Source organism: Epinephelus moara, chromosome 19 (genome assembly GCF_006386435.1).
Source record: "Epinephelus moara isolate mb chromosome 19, YSFRI_EMoa_1.0, whole genome shotgun sequence".
NCBI classification, from domain to species: domain Eukaryota; kingdom Metazoa; phylum Chordata; class Actinopteri; order Perciformes; family Serranidae; genus Epinephelus; species Epinephelus moara.
In genome coordinates, this window is record NC_065524.1 from 32,348,486 (window position 1) to 32,365,929 (window position 17,444).

Here is a 17,444-nt window from a genome sequence, read left to right on the forward strand (position 1 = left end):
CGTTTGTTTACACCGGAAACGGAAGTACGTCGTCAGAATGCAGTGACCCGTCTTGGCCGGCAGGGGTCTCTCTTATACAATGGAAAAACTCACTGATGGAACAAACTGGAAACTGTTTTATACACATAATTAACCCGCATTAATTCTAACATTTATCACAGTATGAATGTAATAAAGTGTCGGACTTGTTCATATTAATATTCCTTATAATAATGGCCTATTAAAGTAATAAAGCAATGCATACACCACAATAATAAGCCTTCACCAACCTCTCTGCCTCCACTTTGTGATGAATTTTAATACACGAATGGAAGTGAAATGGTGGTTTGGCACGCCGTCTGCAGTGATGAGGGCACTGCGCCAGACTGTCGTGGTGAAAAGATAAAGCTTTCAATTTAGTGGTCAATCTACGTCCCAACCCTCACCTATGGTCATGAGCTCTGGGTAGTGACCGAACCAATGAGATTGCAGATACAAGCGGTCGAAATGAGTCTCCTCCGTGGGGTGGCTGGGCACAACCTTAGAGATAGGCTGAGGAGCTTGGACATCCGGAGGGAGTTGAGAGTAGAGCTGCTGCACCTTTTTGGTTCGGGCACCTGATTAGGAAGCCTCCTAGGCGCTTTGCAATAGAGGTTTTTTGGGTACCTTCCACTGGTAGGAGGCCCTGGGGCAGACCCAGGACATGCTTGAGGGATTACATGTCTTATCTGGCCTGGGAACACCTTGGGGTCCCTCAGGAGGAAAGCATTGCTGGGGAGAGGGATGTCTGGGGTGCTTTGCTTGGCCTGCTCCCCCTATAACCTGGCCTTGGATAAGCGGATGAAAATGGATGGATGGATGGATGGATGGATGGATGGAAGATGGAATGGAGTGAGAGCTCTTATCAGCACACACATACGTACGTAATACCCAAATGCCTCGGTGCACACATTAGGTATTCAGACACACTTGCAACAAGACAACTAGCTGCAAATATGCAAGTGCATGCACATATACACTCATTTAATACACACCAGTTTTGGACAAATGCTATACATACACCTCTGTTGCAGTGTTTTACCTGGAGGCAGCTCTGAACAGGTGTTCCTCTAAAGCTTTGAGGGAACCTCTCATAAACCCTGTAGCAGAAAAAGTGCTTTCACACAACTCTCACTTTTTCTCTTTATCTTCCAGGGAGATCCTTCTTCTATCTGTGTCCCAGCACTTCACTCTCTAAATCTCTCTTATCTCTGTCTCTCCTCCTGCCCCGTCACACTCTCTCTAACACTTTTTAATCTCCCTCTTTTCACTCTGTGACATTTTAATGACCCCCAAACATATTTAATCCCTTTACTTTATTTGATGAACAGTGTTCTGCCTGTTGCCTTGTGTCATAAAACCCTCAAACGCTGACAGACTGGTGCGGCCTGCCACAGTGTCGTGAATGCTCGTGACAATGTGAAGAATTATGATATGCTTATATAACAGCCAGTGAACAAGGGTATTACTTTAAATTGATGTAATACGCCTCAATTTGATTTGAGGGGGATTTAATTCCCACAAGATTCATTAGCCCATTTCTCCATAGATTTTTATTGTTACGTATTAATATCCAAACACACCCCATCAAGTTCATAAAAAGGCTCGGGGAGCAAATGTTTAATTTTCAAATGAGTAATTGACATCTGATGTCTGATTACCAGTCACCCCTTAAAATCAAATCCAAACTCAAACCCACCATAAATCAGGATTTTTTAAAAAGACTTGCATGACTGTAACATTTATTTATGAGTTCCAGTGCATAAAAAAGTTGAACTATAACACAAGCCACAACATTAAGCCATTACTGGCTTGATCCAACAAACCTGGGGTATCAGAAGCCGAAATGTGTGTTCTCAAAGAGCGCAACACTTTGTCATTTTACCCCATATAGTGTGTCCCATCGAATGAAAAGTCTCATGAGGCCCTTAGACAAAGACTAGCATGCAGCATTTTTCTTTGCCGTTGCATTTGACAATGTCTATGACGTGCTTCATAAGCACTCCTCTCTGATCACCTTTGCACAGTTATGTAGTTCATAAGGGGCTGCAGGTAGACTTCTATGTCCCTTGGCAAAGTTATTACAGGAAGTTATGGTGCCATGACACAATGATCATCACGAAAGTTTTATCTGGTTCCTAGGATGAGTGAAACTTCTGTTGAGTAGAGCATAATAACTTATTTACAAGAATTAAGAGTTTGCCGATGGATTCATTCATTCAATCAAGAGAGACTCATCCTTAGTGAAAAGAATATTCAACACTTGTGCACATAAGTAGGAAATGTGACGTCTTTGGCAATTAGACCCCATCAAGGTGTATTTGAGGAGGGTGATGAAGACATAGTAGAATAGGGAACCTCCCTTAGACGCTGGTGGTGGTAGAGGTGGTGGGATGAAGATAAGAAGAAGATGAAGAAGTGCTGTTGATAGGGATGAGAAGGGGAATGGGCTTTCGGTGAGCTCGTCCTGGACTCTGGATACAATGGCTGGAGGTGAACAGGGTGGAGGAGGGCACGATGGTTCTACCTAAAATGACAGCTAACAGCAGCAGAGGGGGGAACAGATTTCAAATTTGGCAGTAGCACCTTGATTGGCTGATAGAGATTGTGGCAAGGTTTAATTGGATAACTCCAGGATGGAGAGAATAGTGAATGGATGAAGCATAAAGAAAGTCTTCCTGATGGACTCATGCTGAGCTTCATCTGTAATTTTATCACTGGTCCAGCAATGATGACCAAATAGCTGTGGAGTCATTTAACTTAGAAACCCAAACGTCAACCTCATGGTGGCACAAGATGAAAAGTCACAGTCTGATCACCAAAGTCAGCACAATTAATGTCTATCCAATCCAGCCAATGGTTGTTGAGATATTTCAGTCTGGACCAAAGTGGACCAGGAGACAGACTGACATTGCCCCCCATGGAGTCACCGCTGTATTGCTAGAGATGAAGCCTTCAAGAATTGTCTTTTTTCCTTGTTCCTGGCCTAGTGTGGGCAATATTTCATGAGTAGTGCTCAGACTGTGTCATTAGAATCCCCACACAGCGAAATAATAATCTGTCATGCAAGTTTACTTTTTTGCTCCATTACATTTATATGAAAAATGCCTTCCATTATCCATTTAGCCCATAATGTCTTTATCTAGAAAAAAAAAAAGACATGAAGTGAGATTTCTCTTCTTTGGAATATCAAATAGATCTCATAACAAGAGTAGAGAACACGCTTCTGGACACACTGTGGGTCACATAATTACAATCTCTCACAGTCAAAGAGCTGTTACATCAAAATGCTCCACATATAAATATTATTGGGCTTCAAGACGGATGATGATTGCAGTTCCTTTAGTCGGTGACAGCTTTAATTAAAATGAATACAGTTAGATTTATGGGGCTTTTACCCAACAACACGCAATCCAGTTTACGCCGTTTCTTTGTCACTCTCATTCTCTTTAAACTTTAGCCCGTGACTACTCTCATCAGCCCATAATATTGGACGTATCCATGTAGAAAGGACACATTAATACTCCTTTCAACAGCTGCCATTTGCAATAATTAGCCTCACTGCTGCTAAGTGAACACAACAGCTTCACAAAATGGATGCCGCTTGGCACACCAGCCATGGCATGATGTATTACTGTACATTAAACTTGTTTTTATTCTCCTCCACACTCCATAAATGATCGCAGGGAGGGAGGGGGGTAAAGAAGATGGAGGATGGAAGAGGAGAAATGATGATGAGGGGAAAGAGGCACAGAGGAGAGGGAAAAAGAACCGGAGGGGAGAGGATAAATACATGAATAGTGGGCATTATGAAGGGGCGCAGAAAACATAAGCTTTGTTTTACAACTTCTTCAAGTTTGAACCAATTACTGCAGCACTGGCTGCAAAGCATTAATGTAGATTTTAGGCAGAGTTTCGAAAGGGACAATAATGCAAACAGTGCTGGTAAAATTGCAAACCATGCCAGATGAAAGTGCATATTCTTAAAGTTCTGTGTGTGATGATTCACAGAAGCAGACTCACAAACACACATTTCACCTTAACGTGACAAAACTCTGCTTGAACAAAAGAACAAACTGTTCCTGTTTTGAGGAAAAAGAGGTGAAAACTAAGTGGTGCTTAAGTTATTACAAACATCTGTGGGAGTCAGAGCAGCTCAGTAGCCAGAAATGTATTTTGCAGTTACAACACAAGGGAGAGAGCATCCCAGTAGCCTCGAGTGTCCATATACTTTTATTCAATAGCCTAAATGTCGCCTGAAAAATGTTAAATACACAAGGGTGGGGTGAGGGGAGACCAGTAGTCAGCATTTTCTGTGCACAAGTTATCATGTGGCTGAAATTCATTACTTAAAGGGACAGCTCACCCCATAAACAAATATTTTACTTTTTTACATTTAACGCTATTTATCAGTAAAAATTGTCTTGATGTGAGTTTAGGAGTGTTGGAGATATCGGCCGTGGAGATGTCTGCCTTCTCTCCAATAGAGCCAGGAATGAAACCTGGAAATAAGTTAGCATTTTAGCACTTCTGGTTCCCTTGTCTCAAAGTCAATGGGTTTTTGTTTCAATGCCTGATAATAAGGTCTGTGGTTAACTCAAGCTTAAGAGACTTTCATGTTTTGTTCTACAACTTAAAATATGTCAGTAAATATTCCACTCATGAACTTTGAAGCCTTCATGTGTCTTAAAACGGGAAGCAAGGGAAGCTTGCCTAGGGCACCAAATGTGTTAGGCCCAGCACTGCAACCCATGAGTTTTGTAGGAATTATGTTCTGTCATCAATGCTAGTACTGTTAGCCACAGTTAGCGATTTCAGAGGACAACTCACAGCTGCATTTTTCCTGTGCGGCTCTTAATCATGCGCTGACTCCCTAAACTGTTGCTCATGTCATGAGATCATCTTGCTGAAGAAAATATCATAAACATGTGTTTGCCACAGAATTTATTTCGTCAATAATCTAAAATCCAATGGAAAATCCCATAGGCTTTGTGACGAGGGAACCAGGGCAACACTAACTTCTGCGTCATCCTACAGAAAAACGTCACCTCAGGCGGACACTATATAATGGATTTAGATGGCACTCGGCTTGTAGTGCTCAAAGTGCCAAAAAACAAACAAACAAACAAAAAAAAACATTTTAAAAACTCAACAGCACTGTCCCTTTTCAGAAATCATGTTAGCTAGGTGAGCTAGCAGTAGATGCTCACTTGGTTCTGCACGGTGGGTGAAAGAAAATAGTCCCAACATGAAACTACTCACAAGTACCCAGTCATGATCTCTGGAAAGAGACATTGCTGTTGAGTTCTTCAAATGTATTTTTTGGCACTTTGAGCACCACAAGCTGAGTGACATCTAGATCCATTATATTGGAGAGAAAGCAGACATTTCTGTGGCCAATATCTCCAACACTGTGCAACTAAAACCAAAACAATCTAGACTGACAAATAGCACTGCAGGTAAGAGGAAAAATATGTATTTTTGATTTGGGGGTGAACTATCCCTTTGAGACCACATGCGTAGGGCTAAGAGATGTGGCTGAAAGCAAGACCAAACTAACTTGTGAATGGCAAAGAATTTACACACAAGGTTTGGTGCCATTTCCAGCTAAGTGCTAAAAACTTTGGTTCAAACAGCAAAACTTTAGGTTACTTGCATAACCCTGGTTCTCAGAGTAGCATGAGTGAGATGTCTCACTATGGGATATGGATATGAGACATTGAAACAAATGCTTTGAATGAGAGCAGGGTCTTTAGTCAGTGGATTTCTGACATGGACATAGACGCCCACACATACAGGAACTTTCCTTTGTCTTTGACTATACTCAGATGTTGATTTACACACACATATGCGCACACAGTGCATACAGGCACTTGAACCCACACTCACACAGATGTAAATGTCACAGGGTCCACTCCCTGAATCATCTCTTTTCTAATTGAAAATTAGAGCTGAGTTTCAAGTGGCATTATCTCTTAAATTACACATTCTGTGTGTGATGATTAATATTCAGCGAGGTTTCAAGAGGGCTGTCATTTAAAAGGCCAGACTATGTGTGCGTGTGTGTGTAAGGTAGGTTGAGTCAATCTGCCATTTTCCTCCAACTCCTCTCGTCTATCACCATCACCTTCACTTTATCTTTTATTCCTTTTCTTTTTTCTTTTCCTTTCTCTCACTACTGTCATCATCTCTTTGCCGCCCTCCCCTCTGCTTTCTTCTCTTTCATCTTCACTTCACTCTCAGATGGTAATGAGACCTTTACAAAGAGACAGAGCGAAAAAATCAGAGTGAAAGCGAAAGAGGGAGGGAGCGACAAATTTTCACCACTTAACCGCGTATATGTGTGCATCCGTGCCCACTTCAGAGTGCTGATGTGTGTGTATATGCGTGTGACGTGAGCACATTTAAATATTTACTGCTCTCAGAGGAGTGTGAAGTGTGTCAACAAGGCCAAGCATCCATGGAGAGAGTGAGGGTGAAAGTAAGAGTGAGACAGACAGAGAAAGAGAGAGACACACACACACACTCCAGCAGCAGAGCTCAACCAGTAAACACGGCATCAAACTGACAGAAGCTATCAAAATCAACAATACCAGGAGAGACGGGGAAGAGCAGGAAGATGGAGAGCAGACTGGAGGGAGAGAAAGATGTATGGGGAGAAGGAGGAAACGCGTGTGTGCTGGTGCATGTGTGGTTTCTTTCGAGCCTGCTTCACCTCCTTGAATTTTTTAAACATCAACATATCACTGTCAAATTCACTGTGACACCTTGGTATACCTCCTATAAACAAGTGAGCCCACCAAGTTCCCTCCATCTCAAAATATAGTCTCTTTTAATTAATTACAATAATTCCAGTGTTTACTGTTAATTCTCAGGGTATCCACCTTATTCCTTGCCTCTATTATATCTTGTGTGAATATGGGCTTGACTTCTGTGACTCGGAGTCAGCATTTCCCAATGCACAGGTAGCCAAAATGACCTGGCCACAAATCTGCCTGAACTCGGCATGCTGGATGAAATTAGCCGGGCTGGGTCCGGTTTGCCGACTGAGACTCAGCATGAATGATGCTCAAAACTCGGGCCAAATTAGCTGGCTCGATTCCGGCTGCTGACACTGCCATCGCTGAGCCGTAATCAAAAATGACCTGGCCCAGCATCAGCCCAAACTCGGCATGCCGGATTAAATTAGCAGGGCCGCATCCATTCGCTTGACTCAGCTGAGACTCAGTACGAATGACAACTCAGAATCGGGATGAATCAGCTGGCTCGATTCCGGCTGCCGACACTGCCATCACTGGGTGGTATAAATATGCTAATGGTATGCTAATCCTCTTTCGCAGAACGAGCGAGTAAGGTAAGGTAAGGTAAGGTAAGGTAAGGTATGGTATGGTATGGTATGGTATGGTATGGTATGGTATGGTAGGATAAGGTAAGGTAAGGTAAGGTAAGGTAAGGTAAACTTTAATGTTCCTGAGGGACACCAGTGATCTTACAGCACAACTTGACCACTTCATCCAACTTTTTTAAGGCTCAGATTACCAAACCAACAGACAATGTTAAAGGGTAGTACTAAAATAAGTAACTTCAGGCATTCTTTTTATATGATATAAAAGATGTAAATCAATAAAACATCCTCAGCCTAGATGACTAAACTCATAATTCAAGGAATGCTGCTGAGCTGATTTTCTGACGTAGGCTGAGAATGCAGTCAGACGGGGAGAGACAAGGATATCATGAACTGACATGAGGTGACAGACCTGTCATTCTAGGTGTTATTCTCTTCAGCAAATCCTGATTTAATGCTTCTCTGCTGTCAGAACTCTTGGTTTTATTATTTCTCATGTCATACCAAGCATGTGAAAACGTGGGTGTTTGCATTAGAGTAGGGTGTGCATGAAAATATGGGATTAATTACGTCCTTTTTAAAGTCGAGCAATATGCCGTGAATATGGCTGCATGTTCAACACTGTAGTTAAAGCAAAAAAAATTAGCTTAATGTGGTTGTTAGTAATGTTACAGACAGGGTCAATGCAACAGGTAGCAGAGCCTCACAAGGACATTTTAGAACAAGCTAATTTAACATCAGTTGTTAAGAAAAACAAAGCAGTATTTGCTAAGATAAAGGCAAATTACTATAAAAAAGAAGTGCCATTGGCTGGGGTCCATGTCATTGGTTCGACAGCCCATTGGTTCGACATCCCATTAGTCTGACTGTTCGCGGTGCTGAACGGCTCGCGGCGGGCGTATGGTGCGCCGCGACCGGCTTGAGGCGGAGCAGGCTCACAGGTTATGTGTTTGTCACTTTCTTTTTCATTTTAACCCACACCAGATCTTTTCCTGACCCTAACCAAGTGGTTTTTGTGCCTAAACCTAACCAGACCTTAACCACAGGGCATCATGATGATTTCGGAACGGACTTCGGAACAATGAGTTTAATATGGTCGGAACAATGGGATGTCGAACCAATGGGCAGTCGAACCAATGGACAGTTCCCCATTGGCTGTTAGCCACCAAGATTAGCCACTGAAGCTAACCATTGAGAGTCAGTGCAATTAAATGGCTTACTGTGACCTCCACTATCTCACCGCAAGTTGCACCCATAATCATTTTGACAGTAGCGCCCTCAGGAATTAGGTGGAGAAGGTCTTTTTTTATATAAGCTATATATATATCACATTAATTCAAAGGATTTAACCAAACTCCTAATCCTACGTGTTATCACCTTCATTCCAGGACCCTGAAACTGAAGCAGCTAAATGGATCATTAATATTATGATTTACACCTGTGCATTTCATGTCAAAACATTGTCTGTGTAAAAGGCCCATTTTCCCACTTGTGGCTCAGTTGGTTTCTGCCAAGTTCAGTTATCTGCTTAAGTGCTGCTCTTACAATTCTGAAGAGGTACTTATCTGATTGGTGAGATAGATACTGAGCTGTCCTGCCCTGAAATAAATGTTCCTGCACTCTGAGGAGAGTGTGCGTTGAAATATGATGTCTATAATTTAGCCTACTTCAGTCCAATATTCTTGTAAAACCTGAGAGGGGAACAGTTTGTGGGTTCGGTCAGCAATGTCATCCCTACATCTCTGAAACAGCTTGATGTGTGACCTTCTTTTGAGTGCTTTGCTTGAGTAATAAAACTTGGGGGCAGCGTAACAAGTTGTTGACACAACACTGACATCAGTGATGGGCAAAGCAGGTGCTTTCAATGTACTGAATCACTAGAATCCATTCATTAAAAAGTTTTATTCAAAAGGCTTGTTCACCAAATTGTTCAGTTCCTGACTAGAACTTTGACTGCGTGTAGTCCCACTCTTTGAACAAAAACACGGCTGAACGGTCAGTGCGGCTCGCTAATTAGTGAATTGAGAGTTAGTTGAAGATGCCATTTGCAAACTGAATGTTGAATCCCTACACTTGTTCCTAGAGGGACGGGTTTGAGCGACTCAGCATGTCAAGTAGGACTCACGCCCCCTGTGTACTAATTATTGAACATGAACATGAATGTGAACAAATTATTGAGCATGCAATGTTTCTCCCAGTGCTCCCAGTCCCACCCACTGAACTAAAACACAGACGAACGTGCAGCTTGGCTCACTAACTGGTGAACTAAGAATGGTTGTTTGTGAAGTATAAGCCATTGAGCTGAGAATTTAGCTGGATAAAGATGCTGTTTGCAAACTGAAAGCTGAAGTCCTACCCAGTGTACTTAACATGCTATCACCTTCACAGCTGGCATGGCTAATATTGGAAACAGTTGTTTATTGATGCAGGCAGCAGGTATGAAGCAACATAAGCATTCAGAGTCATGAATCTGGCCACCTGATGAATATAAGGTCAACATTCACTCTCCTTCCAGCTCTGGTTTGGTCTCCACCACCTATTGAAGGAAAATATCTGACTATTAAGCTGCTTAATGCTCCGCCTTGTTAACTGGAGTATCAAATTGCAAATTTTGGAGGTCTGGTGCTCGACATAGTGTACAGTGGGTTTATCGCAACGAACTGAGAGATGCTAAAATGCTCTATAGATTCAAGCAGAACAGAAAAGACGGATGACAATTTCCTTTTAGATTACATATAGACATTTCAGTCAATGTTAATATAAAGGTGCCAAACCATTGTACTGACTGCCCAAAATTCCAAATCCCCATTAGTCCATTAAGTGTCCCATTGGACCAAAAGCCTATTTCTCTGACAGCCCATTATCTTGAAAACAATTGCCCATCACTCCGAAGGACATTTTCTTTGAAAACACACATTTCCTGCTTAGTTTCTGTTTCCCAGTGGTGTTTGGGCCACCGTACCTGGGTGTTTTTCATCGACCCATCGCTGCTTTTCCAGCAGCTCTTGTGCAACCAAATGTGGGTATTTTAAGCCAATTTTTCTTTTTTTCCTGACCATGAATGGTTTTTGTGCCTAAACCTAACCGCACATTGACCACAGCATTGTTGAAAGTTTTGTTGTATTTGCAATATAATAATATACAAATGTGTATCTGTGATTTACAGAAACATAAAATGCAAAACATTTTTCTGGGGACTGGGTTGTTTAACTACAGGGTGTGTATTTTCATAGAAACAGGACTTCATAGCAATAGTCATTTGTTTTTTGAATAAGGGGCTGTCTGAAAAATGGGTATTTTGGTCCATTGGAATATTTTTCGGACTACTGGTGCTTTTGAATTTTTAATATTGAATAGAGCCACTTTAAAGAATTGTAATTACATTAAATTGTCATGATATGTCATCATGAGAGAGGCTAAATCCTATTAAAAAAGTGTTCGGTGTGGCCTCCACTCCTTTAGACATCAGCGTACAAAATGATATAGTGTTTGGCATGATGACATCACATCACTGAACACAAAAATGGAAAGGAGATAAAATAACTGTATGAAATCCTTCTGATAACTGAGACACTGATTATAAAACAGGTGGGTATGAGGAGGAAGGTCCAGCAGGTTTAATCTAAATGATTAACTGNCACACACACACACACACACACACACACACACACACACACACACACACACACACACACACAGTGTGGGTCATTTCATTTACCTCCAGCTGTAATACACACAGCACTCTGAGGCCTGACTGTGCACAAGCCCTTGTCCCAGTTAACAAAGAACATCTCTCACACTACATAAAATCCCAAATCCCCTTGCCCCATATTTTATCAAGTAAAAAAAAGTCAACATCGCACCACCACCAAGGCCACTGTTCCATTTAGCTAAATAAAAAAGCTGAAAGCCCTTGGCCTATTTTTCCAATGTTTAACACCGCCATAAAGAGTTTGTAGCTATTACTTTCATTCCCAAGGACCTCTGGATTCTTCCAGGGAGTCCCCTAAGCACAAGGAGGATTAGTTTAATTTCACTATCATGCTTTCACTTAAAGATAGCACTACACGAAAGAGTGCAAAATAACTATTCTCAGAGGTTTTTAATTCTCCGGGCACCAACAGCAGAAAGGCAACAAAAAAGTTGGAGATTACTGGGACAAAACCCCCGACAGCCTGGCGCCCTTGGCCTTGAGGACATGACAAACTGTCCCCAGCACTCACAGGGGCTGCATTTCACGGTCCTGGCAGCTAGGGGGAGGTCTAGATTTACTGCTGAGCTACATCCTGCTGCTGTGTTGTCTTGGTTAATCTCTTGACTGCAGAAGGCGGGGTGGACGAGGAGGAAGAGGAGAGGCCAGCTGCAGAAAACACAAGTCACTGCAGTAACAGAGAGATTAGATGTGACTGAACTGCTGCTGGGACGTTAGTGTGAAATGTTAGGGTGCTATTTTGGAGGTATTTGGAAAATGTTACGTCTTGTTGATGCGATTAATTAAATATATACATATATTTGGCTTATGTCTTGACTTGTGTAGACTTTAAAGACTTTTACAACTTGATTTCAAACCCTTAAAGTCATGGTATATGATATTGTGTTCCTAGTCATGTAAAATAAGAAGAAATGAGACTATAATTGCACTCGTACTGTTACCTGAGTATGTGATTCACTACTGGCACCAGTTATTGAAAGCTGTTTGTTTTTGTACTGTATTATCTGCCATTTAGTATTCTCCCTTGTCTCTGCTCTTCCTCAGATACTGCTGCCTTAAATTAAGAATATTTTCTGGTATCTCACGACACACATACACTTATCATCATGGGCCAGCTGTTTTCATCAGAAGAAGAGCCTTCTCAGCTGAAGGACATACTTGGTTCTCTCCTCTACGATGCCATGTTGGAAGGTGGTGCTGTGCCTGACCTCGGAGTCGTCCACCCTCTCCTCCTAGCCAATCACGATGAGAACTCTGACTCCAGGACCAGCCTCCAGGAACAACTACGAAAGGTTATTAAAGGGACAGTTCACCCAAAAATCAAAAATACATATTTTTACTCCAATCTGTAGTGCTTCACTACTTCACTCTAAATTGTTTTGGTGTGAGCTGCCGAGTGTTGGAGATATCGGCCATAGAGATGTCTGCCCTCTCTCCAATATAATGACACTAGATGGCACTCGGCTTGTGGTGCTCAAAGCGCCAAATAATACATTTACATCTTTCCAGAAATAATGACCGGTTATTAAGCTAATCCACAGTCCTTGTTGTGAGCAGTTTAATGTAGGAACTGTTTTCTTTCTACCAAACTACACCCACCAACCGTATCACTATGCAGAAGGAAGCATGCATCTACTCATGGACAAGAAGCTTGTTTGACAGTGCAAGATGTAAACATTAATGCCGCCGTCCTCGGCTTAGCTGCAACATTAGCTAGCTCAGTGGTGCTAGTTGAGCTAGCAGTAGATGCAGGCTTCCTTCTATGTGGTGATATGGTTGGTGGTGTTTTTTTGGTAGAAAGGAAACAGTTCCCAATCTAACTGCTCACAACAAGGTGTTCGGATAATCTTGAGTAACCAGGTCATGATTTCTGGAAAGAGACATTGATGTTGAGTTCTTCAAATGTATTTTTTGGAGCTTGAGCACCACAAGCCGAGTGACATATATTGGAGAGATGGCAGACTCTCTACCACTGATATCTCCAACACTCGGCAGCTCAGACTGATAGAGATGTCTGCCTTCTCTTGAATACAATGGAACTAGATGTCACTCAGCTTGTGGTGCTCAAAGCACCAAAAAAGTACATCTGAAAAACTCAACAGTAATGTCTCTTTCCAGAAATCATGATTCGGTTACTCAAGATAAGCCACAGACCTTGTTGTGAGCAGTTTCATGTAGGAACTACTGTCAGTGGTGCTAGCTAGTGGTGCATGCTTCCTTCTGCACAGTGTTACAGCAGACATCACATGGCAGCTCACACCAAAACAAACTAGCCTGATTAATATCACTACAAGGAAGAGAAAAAATATGTGCTACTTGATTTTATGGTGAACTGTCTCTTTAAGACTTGAAAGAAAGTGTGACAATGTTTATGACTGATGCCAGTGCTGCGTATGAGCAAAACATTTTGGAGACATGACAACAAAACACGAGGTGATCTGTTCCTGCTGAAATAGACTGAGCGGCTGAATTGCTCATTGATTCCACCTTTAAATCTGTTCAGTCATGCAGCGCAGATAGAGACGAACAGGAGGGGGAAAGAAAGATGGTGTTGCCTTGAGACAGTTAAGAAAGAGCGATTGTGCAAAATGAAGCACCACTCAGTATTAGGAATGTGCTCCCGTTGGGGATTGTAAAAAGGCGACAAATCAATACAGTGGCCAGAGGGAACAATATGATGATGACAAAATGGAGTTTAACAGTGTTCTTAAAAAGGAGAAAGAGAAATCTTCTCACCTGGCATTTTTATTTTATTGAGACGGATGGTAAGAAGCAGTATGCCAGAATTTTGTTACCACTTAAGCACAAATAATATCTGTTCATTTCTTCTTACCCAGCTGCAGGGTAACATTGGGCACAAGGCGCCAACGTATCTGAAGGATCTGATCAGCCGATTGTCGTCCTTCTCAGATGAGCCACGTCTGGCCGGTCTGGTGGGATTGGCGATCACTATGGTGATGGATATGGCCTACACATCATCAAAGCAGTCATCAGCTGTGAAAGGGAAGTCAGCGGGGTCATCGTCATGCCAGGTAAGTCCTCTGATAGAAAATAATGAGGGGGATTTATAAAAGTAAGTGCTTGGTGAAATAAATTCCTGTGTGTATCTACTCAGCCATTTCAGCCAACTTTTTTAACAAGCTCGCTAAAGAATACAACAGTATAAGTCTTGATTTTGAGTGCAACCAGAAAGTGATGACACAGAAAATTTAAGACAGTTATGGACCTACTCCAATTTCCATGCATTCATGTATACCTCCAGCAGAGAGTCTGGGAGCTCCAGGAGGTAATGGAGGAGTACCTGAAGCGAATTAGGATCAACTTGAATGACAAAAACAAGCTGATCCAGGACTCCATCAGACTCGAGGCCCAGCTCAGCCTCATCCTCACCCAGCTGAAGACCTCTCTGCTGGGAGGAGACTGTGACTCCAGGTGAGAGAATACAACAGAGGTGAGCACAGTGGAATAGAGGATGGTATCATACAGTATAGACACAGTGCAGTGGTTACACAACTATGGTCATGAGTTGTTTGATTTGTCTTACACTGTCCATTCCTCCAGGTCTCTGAGGCACTGGGCGAGTGGAGCGGCTTTTCACACCCAGATGTTGATTCACCTGGCTCGTCTCGAGGGTCAAGCTGAGCCCCTGGCTGCAAGGGCTTCACTGGAGCAGTACAAGGAAGACCTCACACAGATCATACCTGCTTACAGGTAATTAAGTACCTGCAGGAATCTAACAGTCAACCAAAGTGGAAGGTCTTATCAGGTGATCATGTGGGGTCACTAGTGGGGCTACAAAGTGGGCTACAAGTTGGGAATGGTATTTGTTGGTTACCATGTGGCCGAGACATGATAAGTAAGCTTGATTAAGTTTTTTATTTTCATCCCGTCTGGCTGAGATGTCAGTGTCTAAGAGACACACCATACTGACGGTCATTTGTCGGTGAGCGTCTGTCACTAGTCGGCCCTTGTCGGCTGTTTTTCGGCCAGTCCAGCATGTTGATTCGGCGTCAGAGATAGCGGAGCCTGTCGGTGAATGAATTCACTCTGATTGGCAGTTCAACTAAGCGCACAAGAAGAGAAACAGCAAGAGGAAAACAACAGCGACCAAACTCAAGAGGGCGTGAGTTCTAAAGAAACTTAGCAGAAACGATTCATAATTGTTGGTATTATCGCTAGCACATGGTAAATATCCTTTTTTCTGCCGCCATTGAATTGTTATTAATGTGCTAACTGGCTAACTAGCATCTTGAATCCATGCTGTCGGTCTTCCCGTTTCCCTTTCTGACTGACAACTGCCACCTGCTGGTATGAAGAGTTATTTCCTCTCATGTAGGTGCAGAACGTACGTGCTAATTAGCAGTTAGCTGTCGTGTTCGCGGTGTGTTCAAACCTAACTTTTTGGCTTAGACACAGGTGACATGAGCCAACAGTTGGTTTCGTTGCAACTATTTCTTTGATGTCTGGGCCTTAAGAAAACAAGTTTTAAAAAAAGCTGTAACGACTTATTATTATTTATTTTTTAATATCAAAACATGCAGCAACAAATAACATTGCATGAGCCACTCACAGTGCCACTGAGTCTATTTTTATCTGACGATGTTTTGAAGCTGGAGACTGTAGGTGGAAAACCTGTGCAGGAGCTGTACTACACAGCTCACAGTCCAACTACAAAACACTCAAGATGTTGAGACCGTGTTGTCAGTCTGCAAACACGCAGCACTTCAGTGAAAGCAGGAGCCTAATAAAGCACACTGACAGTGGAAACCACAGACACACAGGGCTCGACTGTCTGCTATGAGACAAGCTCTCCAGCCTGCTCCAAAGATGACAGCGTAAACACAAAAAATTGCACATCAGACTGTCAGGAAAGTCGAGCACTAAACTATGAGCTTACATTTAGAGCCGCTGCAATATCTTCAATCATGACAGAATCAACAGCATGTGAGTAAAGTAGGAAAATAAAACATGATAGCCAAAACGGTATTTCATCAATGGATTTTTGACCACTAGACACCAAAATGTTTTCTGTTGTATCCTGTAACCCTTCCATCTCTTCATTACAGGCGTTATAAGTCTAATACAGTGTGCGTGGTGAAATGTCGAGGAGATCTTCTGGCATCACGTGACCCCTCCAGTGAGGTGCCAGAAGATGGATCCATGACGGGACTCACTGTGATGGACAGAGAGACAGGAAAGAGTGTGACCATCCCTTTATCTGCCATGAAGACAGACACAGGTAGACTCTTTTGAAGTAGCCAAGAAAACTTCTTTTGTCTTTCTCAGTCAAGCTGCATTAAACTAAACTACACTGACCTTTAACAGAGAGAAGATGGAGAGTCTCCGGGCCCGATACCACCTCTGCAACTGTGTCCCCCTCCATTAACCTGGACCTTATCACCTCAGATCAGTATGTCCGGGCATACCTGCACCACCTGTTCTCTGATAACGGACCTGTGGCAGAGCTGAGGAACTACTTTATCAAGGCGAGTGACAATCTGAGAACATTACGAACCCAGCCGGGATGTACAAACAAGACAGGGGTGAGAAATGTGATAGAGGAAGGAGGTGGAGTGCATCTGAAAGACCGGGCACCGAGCACTGACGGAGAACAAAGAGTGGACAGGAGCAAAGAGGATAATCAGGACAAGACAGAAAGCAGAGGAAGACGAGATGAGACGGAGGAATGCGAGCAGAGAGATGAAAGATTGCAACTGAGTATTGCGGAGACGCAGCCGGATGAGAGCCGCAATCACAGTGCAACAAGCACATAACAGCCGTGAGTGGACAGCAGCAATCACAAGGTGTGCGTCCTGTATTGAAGAGAAACAAACTCAGAGACATGAAGGAGTTTCGCAATGTTTGTAATTTACTCAGAGAGCGTACCTGACTGCTAGATAGGAGCTGAATGCTAGTTTGTCTACAATGCTGTCCCACAAAGTGTCAGCCTTGGTTGAATAAGAACTCTGGATCAGTGTTATTTCTGTTGAGTGTGTTTCACAGGGTGAAGGTTTTTTTCGTGGACATTTCACTTCCACATATTAGTCAGTCAATTGCAATAAATGTAAGTTGTAAGAAAAGTATTTGGGTGCTTATTAAGGTAACTCAACCCTCAGAGGTTCTCAAAGTTTTGACGACACCAGTGGCAGTTTAAATGGTAAATAGACTTGCACTAGTATAGCACCTTTCTAGTCTTCCGAACACACTTTTTACACTACGAGTCACATTCACACATTCATACACACATTTGCACACACATTCACACACCAGTGGCTGAGGCTACCATACATGGTGCCACCTGCTACACGGCTTTAACCCACTCACACACGATGTAACAGCCACTTGGAGCAATTTGGGGTTCAGTATCTT

At 42.6% G+C, this 17,444-nt stretch overlaps 1 protein-coding gene across 2 annotated transcripts; it reads left to right on the plus strand.

The window, feature by feature from the left end:
* The first annotated feature begins 11,703 nt into the window (after positions 1–11,703).
* Positions 11,704–17,155, plus strand: LOC126407089 (uncharacterized). 2 transcript variants are annotated; one of them, XM_050071772.1, is made up of 7 exons: positions 11,704–11,820; positions 12,120–12,367; positions 13,913–14,107; positions 14,338–14,507; positions 14,637–14,786; positions 16,142–16,314; positions 16,401–17,155. In XM_050071772.1, exons 2-7 carry the CDS (start codon positions 12,182–12,184, stop codon positions 16,847–16,849), a joined length of 1,323 nt encoding a protein of 440 aa, XP_049927729.1. In that variant the 5' UTR covers positions 11,704–11,820; positions 12,120–12,181; the 3' UTR covers positions 16,850–17,155. The 2 variants fall into 2 exon arrangements, with proteins under 2 accessions (XP_049927729.1, XP_049927730.1); XM_050071773.1 differs by having other exon boundaries at positions 14,341–14,507.
* The last annotated feature ends 289 nt before the right edge of the window (positions 17,156–17,444 follow it).

Excerpts from the sequence above, each read along its gene's own strand:
- LOC126407089 (XM_050071772.1), top strand. The coding sequence starts at position 12,182 with ATGGGCCAGCTGTTTTCATCAGAAGAAGAGCCTTCTCAGCTGAAGGAC. Across the intron at positions 14,787-16,141 it reads CAGATCATACCTGCTTACAG|GCGTTATAAGTCTAATACAG; the intron begins GTAATTAAGTAC and ends TCTTCATTACAG. Across the intron at positions 16,315-16,400 it reads TGCCATGAAGACAGACACAG|AGAGAAGATGGAGAGTCTCC; the intron begins GTAGACTCTTTT and ends GACCTTTAACAG.